At 43.5% G+C, this 21,969-nt stretch overlaps 1 protein-coding gene across 3 annotated transcripts in view; it reads left to right on the top strand.

Annotated features, from left to right (window-relative positions):
* PTPRQ (protein tyrosine phosphatase receptor type Q) overlaps positions 1 to 21,969 on the top strand; it is a 530,509-nt gene that overhangs the window by 112,877 nt on the left and 395,663 nt on the right. For all 3 annotated transcript variants that reach the window (XM_044280555.1, XM_044280554.1, XM_044280553.1), the window contains exons 17-18: positions 19,380 to 19,542; positions 21,576 to 21,836. In XM_044280555.1, coding sequence (XP_044136490.1) covers positions 19,380 to 19,542; positions 21,576 to 21,836 — 424 coding nt within the window. The remainder of the gene's footprint in view (positions 1 to 19,379; positions 19,543 to 21,575; positions 21,837 to 21,969) is intronic.

The following is a 21,969-nucleotide window of genomic DNA, read 5'->3' as shown; positions in this document are numbered from 1 at the left end:
TATGCACCCTTTAACCCTTGTACTGGGATGTGGATTTCGTTGTGGGTTAGTGACTAGACAACTAGCTCCTGGGATGGTCCTGGAGTACTGAGGTAAGAGATGCTAGTGAAAACACCAGAGGCACAGGCATGGCACAAAACAGAGAGCACTGGCAGACGAGCAGATCAGGAATCCATGCAAACGAACACAGGAACCTGTTCACCCTCAGTAGATGCTACAGGAATCCGTTCACACTCGGTAAGAGCTGCAGGAACCCGTTCACACTCAGACTTACAGATTTTGGGAATTCGGACACACGGACTTTAGGGACGGACTTCTGGTACCCAGACATACATAGTGGATACTGGATGACATTGGTCAAGACATCTCGGCAGAAGGAAGCACAAAATGCTCACATTGTTGCTACTAGACAGAAAATCTCCATACTGACCATAGCAGAGCACATACAATTCATGACAAAATCAAGCAGAGTACATACATAGAAAAAAATATATTGCACAATCAGGCTTAACATACTCATTAGACGAACAGATGCAGACACACACACATCAAGGGAATTACTAACTCTTACAATACAAGACTGAGAAGGAGTACAAGCACATTCGCATAATTCATACCACAAGTAACCTGGACCAGGATACACGGAGCAGTGACACCAGCGAATAGCCATACAGAGACAGCAGGCTTCAGGCTACAATAGAAAATAAATGAGTCTCCCAATGTCAGTGTGGAGGAGCCACTTGGGTCCCAGGAGCGCTATGCTCCCAGGGAAAATCCTCTCACATGCCATGGTCACAATTGACCACAGCATCTGAGGGGTTTAATGTCTGCAATCTGCATCACCACTGATTACAAACATTAGCTCTGGCACAGCCTAATAGGCATACACAGTCAGCAGACTTTGGGGCCTTCATTGGACCCCCAGCTGCTATGTAAAGACATCGGCACCCCACAATCTCATTTTTAGTGGTGCCAATAGGTGACTAAAGGAGCCTACTCCCTGTGGCCACTGCTAACTGCAGCATTTAAGGTATTCCGCCGATAAGATGGCTTAGATCCCATTCTTCCAAACACAGGTCTCCGTGCAGTGCCTTTTTATGGCGTCCTAACGTAAGGCCCCTTAATGACTGCTGTAAAAAGTAGTATTGATGTTCACTATGGGGTTAAAACCTTTCTACACTTCTGATATCAGAACACTGTATTTATAATTCAATAAGATTAACACACGACATGTGGTAAATATGCACTCATTTATAATAACGTGTTTTAGAGCAGTTCAAAATTTACCATGATGGATCTGCCCATCATATTTATATTGCTGATATATAGCTGATGTATGGCATTTGGAATTACTGGAATTATCAATTCATTATGTCTGATTTCAAAGCCTTTTCTCCCTCCCACAAACTCCACAGGCTGTCACATAAAGCATCTCACATTTTTAGTCATTTTGCTCTGATAGATTGCAGGTTGTCCAATTCCTTGGATACCTTACAGGGGAAAAAGTATTCTTTATGTTAACCATATATTTAAACTATTGAGTACTTAATGGCTCCTTCATTATTTCCTTCTCAAGCCATTCACTTTTATTTAAAAAAAAGGACAGCGGTGTAATTTGTGTGGTCGTATCAGTATGTAAGAGATATGACTATAATTGTTTAAGAGGTTACCTGTGCTGTAGAGTGCCCCTCCCCGGGTAACATTGGTGTCATTTTACAGCACATTGCTAGATGTACAAAGACTAGAGTTGAGTGGACACCTGGATGTTCGGGTTCGACGGGTTCGGACGAACTTCACAAAAAAGTTTGAGTTCGGGACACAAACTTGACCCCGAACCCCATTGAAGTCAATGGGGACCTGAACTTTTGAGCACTAAAATGGCTCTAAAAAGTCATGGAAAGGCCTAGAGGGCTGCAAATGGCATCAAAATGTGGTTAAGAGCATGCCAAGTGCTTTGCAAACAAATGTGGATATGGAAATGACTTAAAATAACATAAAATACGTAAAAATAAAAAAATAATAATCTCGATCTTGGAGGACGAGATCCATATTGAGTAGGAGGTTGAGGAGGCGGTGGATGTGGTGGTGTAGATAGAAGAAGCGGCGGTGGAGGAGGAGGGGGTAGCCAACACTGGTTTTTTTTTTTTTTTATTGTTTAAATTAGGGTACACCCCAAAACATTGGGAAATATACCCTGTGATAACCCCCTCCAGCCGTGCTAAACAAACGTTCAGACAATATACTGTCTGCAGGGCAGGCCAGCACCTCCAAGACGTAAAGGGCAAGCTCAGGCCATTTGCCCATTTTGGAGACCCAGAAGTTGAAGGGGGCAGACCCATCAGTCAGTACATGTAGGCGTGTGCACACATACTGCTCCACTACGTCGCACATCCCCGTGATGTCCACAATCTTATTGGATATCCGCTCTATCAACTTTCGATGTTCTTTTCTGCGCCTACCATGTTGATCACAGTTAGCGGGAATCAGGGTTCCACGCCAGAGAGGGAGTGTGAGAAAGGGAGACCACATCCAAGGGAGGTCAATGGCTGCAATGTGATCAAGCTGAAATGTGGGACAAATTATTGAAACCGAAGCTTCCAAGTAAAGGAGGGGGCGCGCAGCAATTACCCACTCCCCACTCGGGAAGGTAGTGACGATAAATAACAATACAGGACTCTTAAGATGCCCTGTTATTGAAATGATTAATAAAAAATTATAGGGAATGTCATTGGGGTATTTTGGATTTGGAAACGCTCTAGATAACTTCTGCCTGATCGCACATCCCCGTGACGTCCACCATCCAACTGGATATCTTCTCTATCAACTTTTGATGTTCTTTTCTGTGCGTACCATGTTGGTTAGCGGCAAATCAGGGTTCCACGCTGGAGAGCGAGCGTGAGAAAGGGATACCACATCCAAGGGAGGTCAATGGCTGCAATGTGATTGAGCTGAAATGTGGGAAAAGTTATTAAAGCGGAAGGATCGAATGAAAGGGCAAATTAACCTCTTAAGGACATAGGGCGTACAGGTACGCCCTTGTGCCCTGGTACTTAAGGACACAGGGCGTACATGTACGCCCTGTGCATTTTCGATCACCGCCGCACGGCGGGCGGTGATCGGAACACCGTGCCTGCTCAAATCATTGAGCAGGCACTTGGAGCAAATGCGCCGGGGGGTCCGGTGACCCCCCCATGTATGCGATCGCAGAAAACCGCAGGTCAATTCAGACCTGCGGTTTTCTGCGTTTCCGGGTTATTCGGGTCTCTGAAGTCCCGATAACCCGGAACAGGATGGTGATGGTGGTGTGATTTCACTCCACCAATCACCATCCAGCGATCCTGAGTGGTGATGGTGACATCACCACTCAGGATCGCTTTCTGATTGGTCTGTGGGCGGTCCGGCGGCAGATTCAAAAGAGGCAGGCGCTCCTCTCCTCCTCCTTTTGTGTTCCGGAGCCGGAGGAGAGAGGAGCTGCCTGCACGTGTCTGCTGCACCCGATCTGTGCCCCCCAGGACCCGATCTGTGCCCCCCAGGACCCGATCTGTGCCCCCCAGGACCCCATCAGGTACATAGGGACAGCTAGGGAAAGTTTGGTTTAGGCAGGGAAAAAAAAAGGGAAAGTTAGTTTTTGAACTTTGATTGCATCACCCTAGTTAGGGTGTCTGGGGTCCACAGCACAGCTGTGTGACCCTAGACCCCCCAGGGGTGCTGCCACTTGCCCCCCCACCCCCTGCCCCCCCCCCCACCTTTTTTGGGGTGCATTTTTTTTTTTTCGTGTACGCTGACTGTGGCCGGCACTTAGTGTCCGGCCACTGTTAGCGCATCGCACACCCCACCGCTGATCAACTTCGGACGGTTGATCAGCGGTTTTGAATTTTTTTCCCCACATTTTTTGCCCTTTTTTTAGTTAGTTTATTTTATTTTTTTTCTGTTAGTTTTAGGGTGAGTTCGTGAACACCCGTGCCCCCACACACACGCACACAAAATAAAGAGTTACACACACGCACATATACACGCAGACACACACTCCCCTATGGCCCGCCGGACGTTCTCGGCCGAGGAGGCATACGCCCAGATTGCCTCTGACTCCGAGAGTCCCAGTGAGGATGAGGATGACCCCACATTCCTGTTGTCATCCGCATCCTCCTCATCATCTAGCGATGATGATGAGCCCCCAAGGCGGCGGAGACGCCGCCAGGCGGAGCAAGGGGACCGCCATGTTAGGGACCCTGTGGCCCACACTAGTACGAGCAGCTCTGGGGCTCGTACTGGTTTCCCGGCCCACCAGTTAAATCCACCGGAGCCCCCTGCCGGTGAACTTGTCTGGTGTAGCCCAGAGCGATACGAGCCTGTGATTCCTGATTTTGTAGGCCAATCAGGAATCCAGATTTCCACAGTGGGCTACACTGAATATGACTTTTTTTGTCATTTTTTCAGTGACCCACTGGTAAATCTGATGGTGGAGCAGACGAATCTGTACGCCCAACAGTTCGTCGCTCAACACCCGGGCTCCTTTTTGGCCAGGCCCGGTGGCTGGACGCCGGTCAGTGCAGCCGAAATGAGGACATTTTGGGGCCTCGTGCTGCATATGGGCCTGGTCAAAAAACCCAGTGTCAGGCTGTACTGGAGTGGGGACGTCCTATACCAGGCCCCACTTTACAGTACAGCCATGACACTCTCCCGGTTTGAGGCCATCCGGAAATGTCTGCATTATTCCGATAATGCAGCATGTCCCCCCCGAGGTGATCCTGCCCATGACCGTCTGTACAAGATACGGCCGGTCATCGATCACTTTGGGGCCAAATTCATGGAGGCCTATGTACCTGGAAGAGAGGTCGCGGTTGATGAGTCTCTCATTGCGTTCAAGGGGAGACTCATTTTCCGCCAGTATGTGCCCTCCAAGCGGGCGAGGTATGGCGTGAAGCTATACAAAATTTGTGAGAGTACCTCAGGGTACACTTACAAATTTCGTGTATACGAGGGGCGAGATTCCCGGATTCAACCCCCAGAATGTCCCCCCACTCTGGGTGTTACCGGGAAACTTGTGTGGGACCTTATGTACCCACTGCTGGATAAGGGTTACCACCTTTACGTGGATAACTTTTATACCAGTATCCCCTTGTTCCAGTCCCTTGCCGCCAGATCCACGTCCGCTTGTGGGACCGTGCGGAAAAATCAACGCGGCCTCCCTGCCCACCCCCTCCAGGTACCTATCCCCAGGGGTGAGACCCGTGCCCTTACCACTGGAAACCTGTTGCTGGTCAGGTATAAGGACAAGAGGGATGTCCTTATGCTGTCCACAATTCATGGTAACGGCATCACCCCTGTCCCTGTGCGAGGTACCGCGGCAACGGTCCTCAAGCCCGATTGTATCGTCGCTTACAATCGGTATATGGGAGGAGTTGATCTCTCTGATCAAGTCCTCAAGCCATATAACGCCATGCGCAAAACCCGGGCATGGTACAAAAAAGTTGCGGTCTACTTGGTGCAGGTTGCCATGTACAACTCTTTTGTACTATCCCGAAGCGCTGGCAGCACAGGGACATTCCTCCAGTTCTATGAGGCAGTCCTCAAGGCCCTGATCTTTTCGGACCGGGAAAGAGCAGGCCGGAGTACCTCGGGAACTGTAGGTGCCCGGATCGTCCCTGGCCAACACTTTCCAGGTGTGGTCCCCCATACTGGAAAGAAGGGACGAACCCAAAAAAAGTGCAGAGTGTGTCGCAGGAGGGGGATACGGAAGGACACGACTACTCAGTGCGACACTTGCCCCGATCATCCGGGCCTCTGCATTGACGGTTGCTTCAGGGAGTATCACACTTCCATGGAGTACTAAATTTATATCCCAATTTAGCACTGACATCGGATAAAAAAAAATGGTTCTCAGACTTGAGACACCCAAAAAAACTAAAATAATTTATTAAAAGTAGACATAGGTATTGCCGCGTCGGTAATAATCTCCTCTATAAAAATGCCCCATTACCTAACCCCCCAGATTAACACGGTCCAGAAAAAAAAAAAAAAGGTGCAAAAAAAGTTTTTTTTTGTCACCTTACATAATAAAAAGTTTAATAGCAAGCGATCAAAAAGTCATATAGCCCCCAAATTAGTGCCAATAAAACCGTCATCTCATCCCGCAAAAAATGAGCCCCCACATAAGATAATCAGATAAAAAAAAAATAGAAAATGACTCTTAGACTTTAGAGATACAAATTTTTTTTTAGGGTATCAAAAAGGATAATATAGTCTAAAACCTAAATAATTGTAAAAAAAAGTTGACTTATTAGGTATCGCCGCGTCCGTAAGAATCTCCTCTATAAAAATACCCCATGACCCAACCCCCCAGATTAACACAGTAAAAAAAAAAAAAAAAAATAGGTGCAAAAAAATATTTTTTTTGTCACCTTACATAACAAAAAGTTTAATAGCAAGCGATCAAAAAGTCATATAGCCCCCAAAATAGTGCCAATAAAACCGTCCGCTCATCCCGCAAAAAATGAGCCCCCACATAAGATAATTGGCTAAAAGAAAATAAAAAAAATGACACTTAGACTTTAGAGATACCCAAAAAAAAATGTTGTATCAAAAAAGATAATATAGTCAAAAACCTAAATAATTGTAAAAAAAAAGTAGACTTATTAGATATTGCCGCGTCCGTAAGAATCTCCTCTATAACAATATCCCATGACCTAACTACCCAGATTAACACGGTTAAAAAAAAAATTAAAAAAACGGTGCCAAAACCGCTATTTTTGGCACTTTTCCATTTCAGTCGGTTTTTTCCGGTAACAAAACAAGGGTTAACAACCAAACAAAAGTTAAAATTTATTACCCTGATACTGCAGTTTACAGAAACGCCACATTTGTGGTCGTAAACTGCTGTATCCGTAAAAGGGAGGCCGCAAAAGGAAAGGACCGACATGGTTTCTGGAAGGCCGATTTTGATGGCCTTTTTTATTGACACCATATCCCTTTTGAAGCCCCCCTGATGCCCCCCTAGAGTAAAAACTCCCTAAAATTGACCCCATCTAAGAAACTACACCCCTCAAGGTATTCAAAAATGATTATACAAACTTTATTAACCCTTTAGGTGTTCCTCAACAGTTAATGGCAAATGGAGATGAAATATCAGAATTTCTATTTTTGGTAACCTTGCCTCACAAAAATGTAATATAGAGCAACCAAAAATTATATTTGCCCTAACAATACTCCCCCAAAAAATGCCACCTTATCCCGTAGTTTCCAAAATGGGGTCACTTTTAGGGAGTTTCGACTCCAGGGGTGCATCAGGGGGGTTGAAACAGGACACGGTGTAAATAAACCGGTCCATAAAAATCAGCCCTCCAAAAACCAAACGGCGCACCTTTCACTCTACACCCCTCTGTGTGGCCGTACAGTAGTGTACGGCCACATATTGGGTGTTTCTGTAAACGGCAGAGTCAGGGTAATAAAGATACAGTCTTGTTTGGCTGTTAACCCTTGCTTTGTTAGTAGAAAACATGGGTTAAAATGGAAAATAAGGCAAAAAAATGAAATTTTCCAATTTCATCCCCATTTGCCAATAACTCTTGTGCAACACCTAAAGGGTTAACGACGTATGTAAAACCAGTTTTGAATACCTTGAGGGGTGTAGTTTCTTAGATGGGGTCACTTTTAGGGAGTTTCGACTCCAGGGGTGCATCAGGGGGGTTGAAACAGGACACGGTGTAAATAAACCGGTCCATAAAAATCAGCCCTCCAAAAACCAAACGGCGCACCTTTCACTCTACGCCCCGCTGTGTGGCCGTACAGTAGTGTACGGCCACATATTGGGTGTTTCTGTAAACGGCAGAGTCAGGGTAATAAAGATACAGTCTTGTTTGGCTGTTAACCCTTGCTTTGTTAGTGGAAAACATGGGTTAAAATGGAAAATAAGGCAAAAAAATGGAATTTTCAAATTTCATCCCCATTTGCCAATAACTCTTGTGCAACATCTAAAGGGTTAACGACGTATGTAAAACCAGTTTTGAATACCTTGAGGGGTGTAGTTTCTTAGATGGGGTCACTTTTAGGGAGTTTCTACTCCAGGGGTGCATCAGGGGGCTTCAAATGGGACATGGTGTAAATAAACCAGTCCATAAAAATCAGCCCTCCAAAAACCACACGGCGCACCTTTCACTCTACGCCCCGCTGTGTGGCCGTACAGTAGTTTGCGGCCACATATTGGGTGTTTCTGTAAACGGCAGAGTCAGGGCAATAAAGATACAGTCTTGTTTGGCTGTTAACCCTTGATTTGTTAGTGGAAAACATGGGTTAAAATGGAAAATAAGGCAAAAAAAGAAATTTTCTAATTTCATCCCCATTTGCCAATAACTCTTGTGCAACACCTAAAGGGTTAACGACGTATGTAAAACCAGTTTTGAATACCTTGAGGGGTGTAGTTTCTTAGATGGGGTCACTTTTAGGGAGTTTCTACTCCAGGGGTGCATCAGGGGGCTTCAAATGGGACATGGTGTAAATAAACCAGTCCATAAAAATCAGCCCTCCAAAAACCATACGGCGCACCTTTCACTCTACGCCCCGCTGTGTGGCCGTACAGTAGTTTGCGGCCACATATTGGGTGTTTCTGTAAACGGCAGAGTCAGGGCAATAAAGATACAGTCTTGTTTGGCTGTTAACCCTTGATTTGTTAGTGGAAAACATGGGTTAAAATGGAAAATAAGGCAAAAAAAGAAATTTTCTAATTTCATCCCCATTTGCCAATAACTCTTGTGCAACACCTAAAGGGTTAACGACGTATGTAAAACCAGTTTTGAATACCTTGAGGGGTGTAGTTTCTTAGATGGGGTCACTTTTAGGGAGTTTCTACTCTAGGGGTGCATCAGGGGGCTTCAAATGGGACATGGTGTAAATAAACCAGTCCATAAAAATCAACCTTCCAAAAACCATACGGCGCACCTTTCACTCTACGCCCCGCTGTGTGGCCGTACAGTAGTTTACGGCCACATATTGGGTGTTTCTGTAAACTGCAGAGTCAGGGCAATAAAGATACAGTCTTGTTTGGCTGTTAACCCTTGCTTTGTTAGTGGACAAAAATGGGTAAAAATGAAATATTAGACAGAAAAATGAAATTCTCAAATTTCATCCCCATTTGCCAATAACTCTTGTGCAACACCTAAAGGGTTAACAACATATGTAAAATCACTTTTGAATACCTTGAGGGGTGTAGTTTCTTAGATGGGGTCATTTTTGGGTGGTTTCTATTATGTAAGCCTCGCAAAGCGACTTCAGACCTGAAATGGTCCCTAAAAATTTAGTTTTTGTAAATTTCAGAAAAATTTCAAGATTTGCTCCTAAACTTCTAAGCCTTATAACATCCCCAAAAAATAAAATATCATTCCCAAAATAATTCACACATGAAGTAGACATATGGGGAATGTAAAGTCATCACAATTTTTGGGGGTATTACTATGTATTACAGAAGTAGAGAAACTGAAACTTTGAAATTTGCTAATTTTTCAAAATTTTTGATAAATTTGGTATTTTTTGGTGCAAAAAAAAATATTTTTTTGACTTAATTTTACTAGTGTCATGAAGTACAATATGTGACGAAAAAACAATGTCAGAACGGCCTGGATAAGTCAAAGCGTTTTAAAGTTATCAGCACTTAAAGTGACACTGGTCAGATTTGCAAAAAATGGCCTGGTCCTAAGGTGTAAAAAGGCTGTGTCCTTAAGGGGTTAAAGACGAATTTTGCTAATTTAAGTCCCTGTCACCTATGTAGAGCAGGGGTTGTTCATCGCCAAAAATGGGTTAATGTCACCCACAAATGGAACAGACGATTTTTAAAACTTACGGGCCCTGTCACCTATGCAGAGCAGGGTTTTATTCATGGCAAAAATGGTAAAATGTCACCCAAGAATGTAACAGACAAATTAGTGAAATGTATTTCCTTGTCCACTAGGTAGAGCAGGGGTATATCGCAGCCACAAATTGGTGAATGTCACCCGACAATGTAACAGACAAATTTGTGAAATTTATTAACCTGTCCACTAGGTAGAGCAGGGGTATATCACAGCCAGAAATTGGTGAATTTCACCCGAAAATGTCATAGACAAATTAGTGAAATTTGTTTACCTGTCTACTAGGTAGAGCAGGGGTATATCACAGCCAAAAATTGGTGAATGTCACCCAATATGTAACAGAAAAGTTAGTGAAATTTATTAACATGTCCACTAGGTAGAGCAGGGGTATATCAAAGCCAAAAATTGGTGAATGTCAACCGACAATGTAACAGAAACATTAGTGAAATGTATTAACCTGTTCACTAGGTAGAACAGGGGTATATCACAGCCAAAAATTGGTAAATTTCACATGAAAATGTAACAGACAAATTTGTGAAATTTATTTACCTGTCTACTAGGTAGAGCAGGGGTATATCATAGCCAAAAATTGGTGAATTTCACCCGAAAATGTAACAGACAAATTATTGAAATGACATAAAATAAAATACATGCAAATTAAAAAAAATAATCTTGATATATGAGGTGGAGGTCCATAAGGAATAGGAGTTTGAGGCGGTGAACCTAGCGGTGTAGGTGGAAGCGGCGGTGGAGGAGGACGAAGTAGCCAACACTGGTTTTTGGTTTTAATTTTTAATTTTTTTTTGTTTAAATTAGGGTACACCCCAAAAGAGTGGGAAATATCAAAAATACAACAATGAGCAATTGCGCTGTAGTATAACAATGGCTGGGTAAGGCTGGTATACATGTCTATTCTGCACAAGGTACGGACAAGTCCTGTGGGATCCATGCCTGGTTCATTTTAATGAACATGAGCTTGTCCACATTGGCTGTGGACAGGTGGCTGCGCTTGTCTGTGATAACGCCCCCTGCAGTGCTAAACACACGTTCAGACAATACACTGGCTGCAGGGCAGGCCAGCACCTCCAAGACATAAAGGGCAAGCTCAGGCCATGTGCCCAATTTGGAGACCCAGAAGTTGAAGGGGGCAGACCTGTCATTCAGTACGTGTAGGTGTGTGCACACATACTGCTCCACCATGTTGCTGAAATGCTGCCTCCTGCTAAGATGTTCCATATGAGCTGGTGGTGCTGGTTGTTGTGGCGTGCTGACAAAACTTTTCCAGATTTCGGCCATGCTAACCCTGACTTCTAAGGTGCTGGCGGTGCCCCAGCTGCGTTGGCGACCTCTTCCTCCTCCTCTGCCTTTGCCTTGTGCTTCCACTGTGCCCCCGCTGTCAGGTGGGAATGCCACCAGCAGCGCGTCTACCAGCATGCGCTTGTACTTACGCATCTTACGATCATGCTCCAGTGACAGAATTAAGGACGGTACGTTGTCCTTATAACGGGAATCCAGCAGCGTGGCCACCCAGTAATCAGCACAAGTTAGAATGTGAGCAACTCGGTGGTCGTTGCGGAGACATTGCAGCATGTAATCACTCATGTGTGCCAGGCTGCCGAGAGGCAATGAAAGACTGTCCTCTGTGGGAGGTGTATCGTTTGTGTCCTCTGTATCCCCCCAGCCACGCACCAGTGATGGTTATGAGCTGGTTTGGGTGCCACCCTGCTGTGAACACGGTTCCTCCTCCTCCATCTCCTCATCCTCCACCTCTTCATCCTCCAGAACTGTGCCCTGGCTGGACAATTGTGTACCTGGCGTTTGTGGGTGCAAGAACTTGTGAATGACTGGCCGGAAACCCTATGAAATGATCCCTCTTCCTCCTCCTCCTCCTGTGCCACATCCTCTTCCATCATCGCCCGAAGCGTTTTTTCAAGGAGGCATAGAAGTGGGATAGTAACGCTGAGAATGGCATCATCGGCACTGGCCATGTTGGTGGAGTACTTGAAACAGCACAACAAGGCACACAGGTCTCGCATGGAGGCCCAGTCATTGGTGGTGAAGTGATGATGTTCCACAAAGCGACTCACCCATGCGTGCTGCAGCTGAAACTCTACTATCGCCTGCTGCTGCTCGCACAGTCTGGCCAGCATTTGCAAGGTGGAGTTCCACCTTGTGGGCACGTCACATATGAGGCGGTGAGTGGAAAGGCTGAAGTTACGCTGCAGCGCTGACAGTCGAGCAACAGCAGGGTGAGAACGCAGAAAGCGCGCACAGACGGCCCGCACTTTCTGCAGCAGCTCTGACATATCAGGGTAATTTTTAAGGAACCTCTACACCACCAAATTCAGCACATGCGCCAGGCAAGGGATGTGCGTGAAACCGGCTAGTCCCAGAGCTTTCGCCCATTATCGCACACCACCAGACCGAGCTTGAGGTTCACTGGCACCAACCACTCATCGGTCTGTTGTTTCATGCCCGTCCACAGCTCCTGCGCGGTGTGGGGTTTGTCCCCCAAACAGATAAGTTTTAAAACTGCCTGCTGTCGTTTACCCCTGGCTGTGCTGAAGGTGTTACGCTGACCGGATGAGGAGGCGGTAGAGAATGAGTAAGCGAAGTAGGAGGAGGAAGCAACAGGAGGCAAAGAGAAGCACCCTGCAATCCTCGGTGGTGGAAGGACATGCGCCAAACTGCTATCTGCCTCAGGCCTAGCTGCCACTGCATTTACCCAGTGTGCTGTTAGTGAGATATAACGTCCCTTACCGTGCTTACTGGTCCACGTATCCGTAGTTAGGTGGACCTTGCCACAGATGGCGTTGCGCAGTGCACACCTGATTTTGTCCCCCACTTGGTTGTGCAGGGAAGGGATGGCTCGTCTGAAAAAGTAGTGGCAGCTGGGCATGACGTACTGTGGGACAGCCACCGCCATAAGGCTTTAAAAACTCTCCGTCTCCACCAGACGGAATGACAGCATTTCAAAGGCCAGTAATTTTGAAATGCTGGCATTCAGGGCCAGGGATCGTGGGTGGGTAGGGGGGTACTTCCTCTTCCGCTCCAGTGTTTGGGAGATAGAGAGCTGAACGCTTCCGTGGGACATTGTGGAGATGCTTGGTGACCCAGGTGGTGGTGTTGCTGGCAGATCCTCTGTTTGCGTGGTGGCAGGTGCCACTGTCACTCCAGAGGTGGATGAAGAGGCTGAGACTGCAGCAGAAGAAGAAGCAGGAGGAGCCAGAGACCTTTCTTTGTTTTTGAGGTGTCTACTCCACTGCAGCTCGTGCTTTGCACTTAGATGCCTGGTCATGCAGGTTGTGCTCAGGTTGAGAACGTTTATGCCTCGCTTCAGGCTCTGATTGCACAGCGTGCAAACCACTCATGTCTTGTCATCAGCACATTCTCTGAAGAACTGCCACGCCAGGGAACTCCTTGGAGCTGGCTTTGGTGTGCTCGGTCCCTTGCTGCGTTGGGCAGTAGCAGGCGTACTGTCTAGGGGACTGCCACTCCGCTTTTGCACCCTGCTCCCTCTTCTGCTGTGCTGGTGGCTCTGTGCGACCACCGCCTCTTCCTCCAAACTGCACAGGTTACTCACATGACCTTGATTCCATGTGGGGTCGAGGACCTCATCGTCCTCCACATGATCTTCCACCCAGTCTTCACCCCTGCCCTCCTTGTCGGTCTGCACACTGCCGAAAGCCTCAGCAGTTGGCACCTGTGTTTAGTCACCATCCAAGACGTGCTGCGGTGGTCCTCCCATGTACTCATCTTGAAAAATAAGTGGTTGGTCATCAGTGCACTCAATCTCTTCCACTTCTGGGGCAGGGCTATATGGATGGCCCTGGGAAACCCTGCTAGCAGAGTCATCAAAAATCAGAAGAGACTGCTGCATGACTTGGGGTTCAGACTACTTGGCTGATTTGCAAGGGGGTGAGGTGAAAGACTGATGGACATCAGCTGCAGGTGCTAACTCTGATCTTTCAGCAGGAGACTGGGTGAGAGACAATGTGAAGGAACTGGAGGCACTGTCAGCAACACAATCTACTATCGCCTGTACTTGTTCTGGCCTCACTATTCGTAGAGCCGCATTAGGCATGACCAAATAACGCTGAAGGTTCTGTCACCTACTCGCACCTGAGGAAGGTGATTCACTTGTGCGTGTAGCTGGCACAGATCAAACAGGTCCTCTACCTGCAACAGGAGCTCCACCAGCAGCACCACGACCGGGGCCACGTCCCTTATTCAACGCTCTCCTCATTCTCCGCAAATTTAGTATTTGGCCCAAAATGGGTGTTTTTTTATTAACAGAATATAACAGCAGTATCTAACGCTTGTATTTCACAGTGACAGATACAGCAAACGCTGCAAATTTAGTATTTTGCCCAAAAAGGGTGTTTTTTTAATAGCAGAATATAACAGTAGTATCTAACGCTTGTATTTCACAGTGACAGATACAGCAAACGCTGCAAATTTAGTATTTTGCCCAAAAAGGGTGTTTTTTTAATAACAGAATATAACAGTAGTATCTAACGCTTGTATTTCACACTGACAGATGCAGCAAAGGCTGCAAATTTAGTATTTTGCTCAAAAATTGTGTTTTTTAAACCCAGAAAATTATTGCAGTATTTCAAGCTTAAATTTCACACTGACAAATGCTGCATAGGCCCCAGATGGAGGGTATTGCAAAAAATTAGTGCTTTTTTAAACCCAGAAAATTATTGCAGCATTTCAAGCTTGTATTCAACAATGACAAATGCTGCAAAGGCTACAGATGTAGGGTCTTGCCAAAAATGGGTGATTTTTTTAAACACAGAATTTAATTGCAGTATTTCAAGCTTCTATTTGACTGTCACAAATGCAGATATGTTGTGCTGGTGCACTGAACTTGCATAAAATGGCCGCCGCCGCCCACCTAACTAACAGACGGATAAAAGTAATATTTTTCTGTGTCACTGGGGCTCAGGGCAGTGTAAAAATATTGTGCACTGCACCCACAAAACAAAATCTAGGTAGATCGCTGAGTTAACAAGCACTTCAGATTAAAGATTCTTTTCTATTCTCTCCCTCACAGCAGCAGCATCCTATCCCTACACTAATCAGAGCAGAGTGATGTGCGGCACTACGTGACTCCAGCTTATATAGAGGCTGGGTCACATGCTACACTGGCCAATCACAGCCATGCCATTAGTAGGCATGGCTGTGATGGCTTCTAAGGGCACACAAGTTAAACGCATGTTGATTGGCTGCTCTGCAGCCTTTCAAAAAGCGCCATTAATTCGACGAACACTGAAGCCGAACCCGAACTTTTACTGAAAAGTTCGGGTTCGCTCATCACTAGCAAAGACATATATAAACATTAAAAACATGGAATATTATGAATAGCATTACTGATACTCACTGTACATGAAAATATGAGTCTCTTTGAGCACATTTTAGATCACCCCATGTGACCACAATTGTTACACCCTTGGATGAACTATATGACAAAGTTTTTTTAGTTTTTTTATTTCTAAATCCTGGAAAACCCTTTTAACCATTTCATAAAAAATAAAAAAATTTAGCAGCTTTTAAATGTACAGTACATTGAGAAAGATTTATTATTGCTTTCCTAATCAGTCGCCAAATTTATCACAGTGTCTCATACTGTGTGATAGATTTGACAAATCTTGCTAGACCTGTTTGACGCTTTTCCTTATGTCACCTCATAGTTGGCTTGCTTTATTTGCCCCTTTCTTCTAAGTCCCCCCATTTCTCAATACTATCTGGTGAGAAAGTGTTTAAAACACAATAAATCTGGCACAAGATGTTAGTTAATGGAATATGGAAACATGCTGAAATCCCATTCACCCACAACATAAATAAAACCATTGTTCATTTTCCCTTTTTATCTGGAATTTTTGTCCCATAGACACCTATCTATTGTCAGTGTGTTTTGTGTTTTTCAGATGCACTTTTGCATGGCATTTCTTGTATCAAAGTATTTTTCCCATGCTACTGTACAAAGAAAGTTACATTACAGAAGAGGTAAATACTTTCCTAGAAAAAAAAAACCCCACTATATGGGCAAAAAAGCATCTAAAACAGCTACAAAATGCAGATGACACAAACAATGTGTGGTAGCAGTGCAACACCCTAAAAACATGTGATATGGAGTAAAACGCAATGTGTCTGGAAGGGGATCTTTGGGTGCTGCCACAATGTTTTTCTAGGTATTTTTGGGGGGCTTGTAAATAACGTTATGAAATGCATGTTCCACAAGTAATTTTTTGGGAAGACGTTTTTAGTCATATAACATTTTCACACTGAAAAAAGGCCACACACAGAGCATGCTGCAATTTGAAAATAGGCATATGGAACCGAAAACATAAAAAAACAGTCTAAGTGCCACTACAAAAAATGCAGTTTATAATTTCCAGTTGGCCGTTATGTAACAACTGGCTATAGCGTTTTTTTGCTCCAAAAAATACGCAGACAAAAAATGTTCCTTTTTTAATGAGTGTGAAACTACCCTTCAGCAGTGAAAAATGATATTTAAAAAAAATATTCTGTGGGATATTATACATCGATACACTTTTTCCCAATGTGTTGCAATTCATTTATGGTATGTATAGGGCATTAATAACAGTGAAGTTTGATGCTTTTGGCTTCTTCAACCTACAGATTTCTATCTTTTGCAATAAAACATGGATTAAAAGGAATAACACCTGAAAGGGAAAAGGAATGCACGGTAGCCTGACCCTACTGAAGTGAAACATAATAAATGTTGTTTTGTGCAATCCAGATTAGATTCCCAGTCTGCAGCTGTCAGCAGCCTCCCTTTCTTTAGAAAGCCTCATTAATATCTGAGCAGTTTCTCTGGATTGAAAGATTGTATTGAAGAAAATTATATATGAAATATTAATGCTGCCAAATTGCTGGACAAACTATATTAATGATTTTTTTTACAAAGTTTACATCAGATCCACACTTAGGTTTTAAAGGGACATTTTGGTTGTTTAAAGTTAAACTTCTATCCGTAATTAGATCATGCCATGCCTTCCACTGGTATCCCCACCAATCATAAGAATGGGTACCTTGTACTCCTTGGGCCCGCATAATGAATGGAGCAGCAGGTTGAGCATGAAAATGCTACTCCATTTATCTCTGTGGGAGTCCTGGAAATAGTTGAACTCTGTACGTGGCTGTCTTCAGAACTCCTATAGAGATGAATGACGTAACAGTGTGCATGCTTGACCTACCACTCTGTTCATTTTTGGTGGCCCTGAGAAGTACAAGTTCCCATTTTCATGATCATTTGAGGTCACAGAGGAAGGACCCCTTCCTAATCTAATAGTTATCATCATCCTGTAGATAGAGGATACATTTTAACAACCAGGATACACATTTTTCTGAACTTTTGCTATTTTAGTGCTATTTTTTTGCACTTGTATTTTTGGTGTGTTTTTTCAGTTAAAAAAAAACACAGGTCCAAATGTTATCTGAAAATCTATGGGAAATATGAAATGCAGAATGCACAAATTATTTCTTCATGGTGGTGTTTTGTTATGTAAGTGGTGTTCTCACAGTTGTTTAGGAAAATTGCCATAAAAACTGCTTGTAACATAGTAACATAGTATACAAGGCCGAAAAAAGACATTTGTCCATCCAGTTCGGCCTGTCATCCTGCAAGTTAATCCAGAGGAAGGCAAAAAAAAAAACCTGTGAGGTAGAAGCCAATTTTCTCCACTTTAGGGGAATAAAAAATTCCTTCCCGACTCCAATCAGGCAATCAGAATAACTCCCTGGATCAACAACCCCTCTCTAGTAGCTATAGCCTGTAATATTATTACACTCCAGAAATACATCCAGGCCCCTCTTGAACTCTTTTAGTGAACTCACCATCACCACCTCCTCAGGCAGAGAGTTCCATAGTCTCACTGCTCTTACCGTAAAGTATCCTCTTCTATGTGTACGAACCTTCTTTCCTCCAGATGCAGAGGATGTCCCCTCGTCACAGTCACAGGCTCTGTTTTTGGACCCTTTTTGTTGTATAGAAAAATGTGAATGTTTTCTTTTGTTTCCTTTTTCTGTGAAGGGGCTCTCAGGCTCAAAAGTAGACTTTGGTACTCATTTACCTAATGGAGAGAAAAAGCAGTGTCCTTTTGGCCTCCATCGGGTGGTTTGCATTGGTGTACCTTTTTAGTAGACTCACTACTGCAATATCGATGGTGACTCATAGGGAGCCACCTTCAAGAGGTTGTGCTGACGAGATTGCTCTTTTCCTTGGGAGATACCTCTTTGCATATTAGTGTCCCTCCCTCAAAGAGGTTGGTAATCACGAATATTAGGCTACAGCCAGATGGTGCGGCCATACTTCGGCTGAGAAGCGGCAAGAACTGAGTGGCCATTAATAATGCACAGTGCAAAAGAAATGAGTGTCTAATGATTGACTTCAATACTGATGCAGCTTACGGAGCAGTGCGATTCTTGACGCACCATGGCCACTGCACAATTGCACTGTGTGGCTGTACCCTACAGTACTTAAGTACCACATGACACACTATGGGGGTCATTTATCAAACTGGTGTAAAGTAAAACTGGCTTAGTTGGCCATAGCAACCAATCAGATTCCATCTTTCATTTTGGACAGCTCCTTTGGAAAATGAGAGGTGGAATCTGATTGGTTGCTATGGGCCACTAAGTCTAGTTCTACTTTACACCACTTTGATAAGTCTCCCCCAATGTAGCAGTAGTCTGGATTTGTTTACCTCAAAAAAGTTCAATACTATGAAATGCTACACTTTGCCATACAAATGAGTTGAAATTTGTTCTACCTCTATCACAGAACAGAATTTTCGAATGCTGCTCTTCTTCACCCAATATTTCCATATTGGACTATGCAACCACAAGGAAGCATGAGGAGGTTACATGTCAGCATTAAAGCGGGTTACAAGATTAGGCTACATGTACACTACTGTATTTTTCATCCATGTGCCATTCACATTTTTTGTGGATAGCACAGTGAACCATTCTTTTCTATGGGGCCATACACACATCTGTATATTTTCGCATCCTTGCAGCCATTCTGCAAATCATAGAATTCTATTGAAGCGTTTAGATAAATTCTGAATGCACACTGAAGGCATCCATATTTTATATTGTAGATATGTGGTTTGGAGACTGAAATAACGGATACAGGTTGTGTGCATGAAGCCTTAGAAAAACATGGCTGTTTTCATAAAAAAATAATAATAATGGGCCACACCTGTCCATGAGTTGCATCTAGCATTGCACCTAAGCTGCAACTGCAACGGAGGAATTGTGTCAGATGACAATACCCACTTTGCTGCTTCAGTTCTTACAGACCAGTTTGAAGTTTGTGAGAAGGAGAGGGGGGAATGACTAATCTGGGACACAGATATAAGCTTATTTATATAGAATGTGATATGAGACAGGAGAGGATCAAAGGAGATAATGGTGTTAGGGGAAAAATTGCCGTTATTTTAATGGTGTCTATTTTTTACATTGAGCATTCTTTTAATTGCTTATATAACAAGGCTTATCTTTTCACAGCTAACCTATCAATCAAGCAACAGAGAAACATTTCATAAGGTAGCAATGGTTGATAATGAAGCAGTGATTAAGAACCTTTTACCTGGGGAAGACTACATATTTCAACTTCAAACGATTAAAGGGGAGCAATTTAGCGTCCCAATAGAGAAAACCGCTAGTACCAGTAAGTGCTCTTTCAATTTTCTTGGCTTGAGCCTATGAATGACTCTGTGGAAAAGGACGCTGGTCTCAGGGTCAAGAGTGGATAATGTTTAATGCAGTGAGTTGGTGTAATAGCCTCCATTAACACACACACAATTCAGTTTTGTGCTTAAATTGCGACTCGCTGCAGAAGGAACGCTCGTCTGCAAGGGGCCGAAAGGGTCTTTTATATGGGCTGATCATCATGAACAAATGTTCGCAGGAATATTCATTCAATCAATAGACTTTTCAAGCACCCCACTAATCAACCCCATTGACCAACCGACTAGCAAATTGGATCTCTTCTGTAATTACTGTATGGTACTGCCAGCATAATGCATGCTTGCTTGTCCCCAATATAATTTCCATTGACTCTTTAAACAAGAGGTCGATGTTAAAACAATTTAGATCAGATCTCACTTAAAGAACTCTTTATGGCCTGGCGTTGAAAAGGACTCTTAGCTATACTATATTTGGCAATTTCTGTTAAATGTTCTGGTATTTGTACCTGCATATTCCATGTTTTTCTTCTAGGGTCCATAGATTAATTTTAAGGAGTCCCAACATGGCAAAAAACTTCTTTAATTGATCCCTAAGATTTTGCATTTTCTTCAGTAGTGTTAGCAGAACAGGTCAACAACAGAAATCTCAGATGTTGAAGATCTGTCATGCCTCACATTACTTTAAAATGGGAAAGATTACTTTGAGAAGGGGTCGTTAATAGACCAGATAGGTCCATGGTAATTCCTTGTTCCACACTGAAGTTCAGATATCACTTTGTTTATTTGATTGTTGACATGAGTGAGGACATTGGTGGAGATTTTTAATCCCCATATGCCAGAAACCTGGCGTTAATAGGTCGCAAAAGTTTTTGTACAAATAACGTTTTACTGCCAACCTTACTGCCTTTTGAAAAGCTGGGGAATGGTGTGAGTGGAGACATCAGTCTCAGCAGATTTATCATCATTTACGCCACTTCTCCGGTGTAAATGATGGCTAAAATCTATGCCAGCTACAAGATGGCATAGATTTCATTCTAGCTACACAGACTGCCAGAATAGGCATTTAATTTATGAAGAGGCGAGTGTCTGGTCATAAATTAGATGCATCTTCTGGCAGTGCAGGGAACAGTATATCAACACCGACTTGAAAATGTAGGTCTTGATAAATCTCTCCTATCACCTTTATAAAGTTTTTTTAGACATGAAACAAGTGGTTCTGCCGTTACCTCTAAAGAGTATTTTTTTGTATTGCTGATGTATAGTTAAGTATACATTTTTGTGCCTAAATTTAAGCAACCATGCATGTGAATTTAGAACTTAGCTTAGTAAGGCTACCTTCACATGTATCAGTTGTGTAGGTATTTTAGTTGGGGAGCTGGACACAACAGATGATTGAGCACAGCTTGGTTGTTTCCTTATTTTCTGCATGCCATGAACAAGATAATTATGTCTTTGTGGTCAGAAACCCATAGCTTAGACTACTTTCACATTTGCACTTTCCGCTAGGATCTCAGTAGCGGGGGAAAACGCTTCCGTTTTGTCCCCATTCATTGTCAAAGGGGACAAAACTGAACTGAATGAAACAGAATGAATTCTGTTCTGTTTTGTTGTGACCCCATTGTGGACAGAATAACGCTGCAAGCAGTGTTTTCCTGTCCGCAATGTGGTGTGGAGCAAGACGGATCCGTCATGACTCACAATGTAAGTCAATAGAGAGGGATCCATTTTCTATGACACAAAAGAAAACATTGACTTACAATGCTTTTAGAGATGGATCCGTCTTGGCTATTTTAGATCCATTCATAATGGATGCAGACGGTTGTATTATTATGACTGAACGCATTTTTGCTAATAAAAGACGTATCCGGCAAAAATGCTGGTGTGAAAGTAACCTTACATTCATATTTCGCATGATACACTGATAAATTTGCATGGCTACATTTAGAAATTCAGTATATGTTCATTATATGAGGGTGCTTCTTAATGTGTTCATGTGTTGTTTTTTTTTATGTAGGGCCTGCTGGAATTTGTGGGCTATCTAGTAAGGACATTAATACCACTTCTGCTACTCTGCATTGGGACCCGGTTGGAAGTAGTTTTACTCACTACAGAATTCTAATTAAAAACCAAACGTATGTAAGAGATTTCAATGTCTCCAAAGCAGAGCCAGAGTATACAGCAACCCATCTTTACCCTGGTGGAATTTATAATGTCACAGTTCAGAGGGTGAAAGGAAACATTCTTGGTGATATTTCATCTATACAGGTGGTAGCAGGTTGGTTCAGTCTTCTCATACTTTATACCATTATTGTTGTTCTTTTCTCTACATGTTAAACTTGACCATAAAATATGTCCAAATTTTAGATACATAAAAGACAAAAACATATACTGTTTGTTTGGAATGACCT

This window comes from Bufo gargarizans, chromosome 2 (assembly GCF_014858855.1).
Source record: "Bufo gargarizans isolate SCDJY-AF-19 chromosome 2, ASM1485885v1, whole genome shotgun sequence".
NCBI classification, from domain to species: domain Eukaryota; kingdom Metazoa; phylum Chordata; class Amphibia; order Anura; family Bufonidae; genus Bufo; species Bufo gargarizans.
This window is presented reverse-complemented; position numbering and strand designations above follow the sequence as displayed.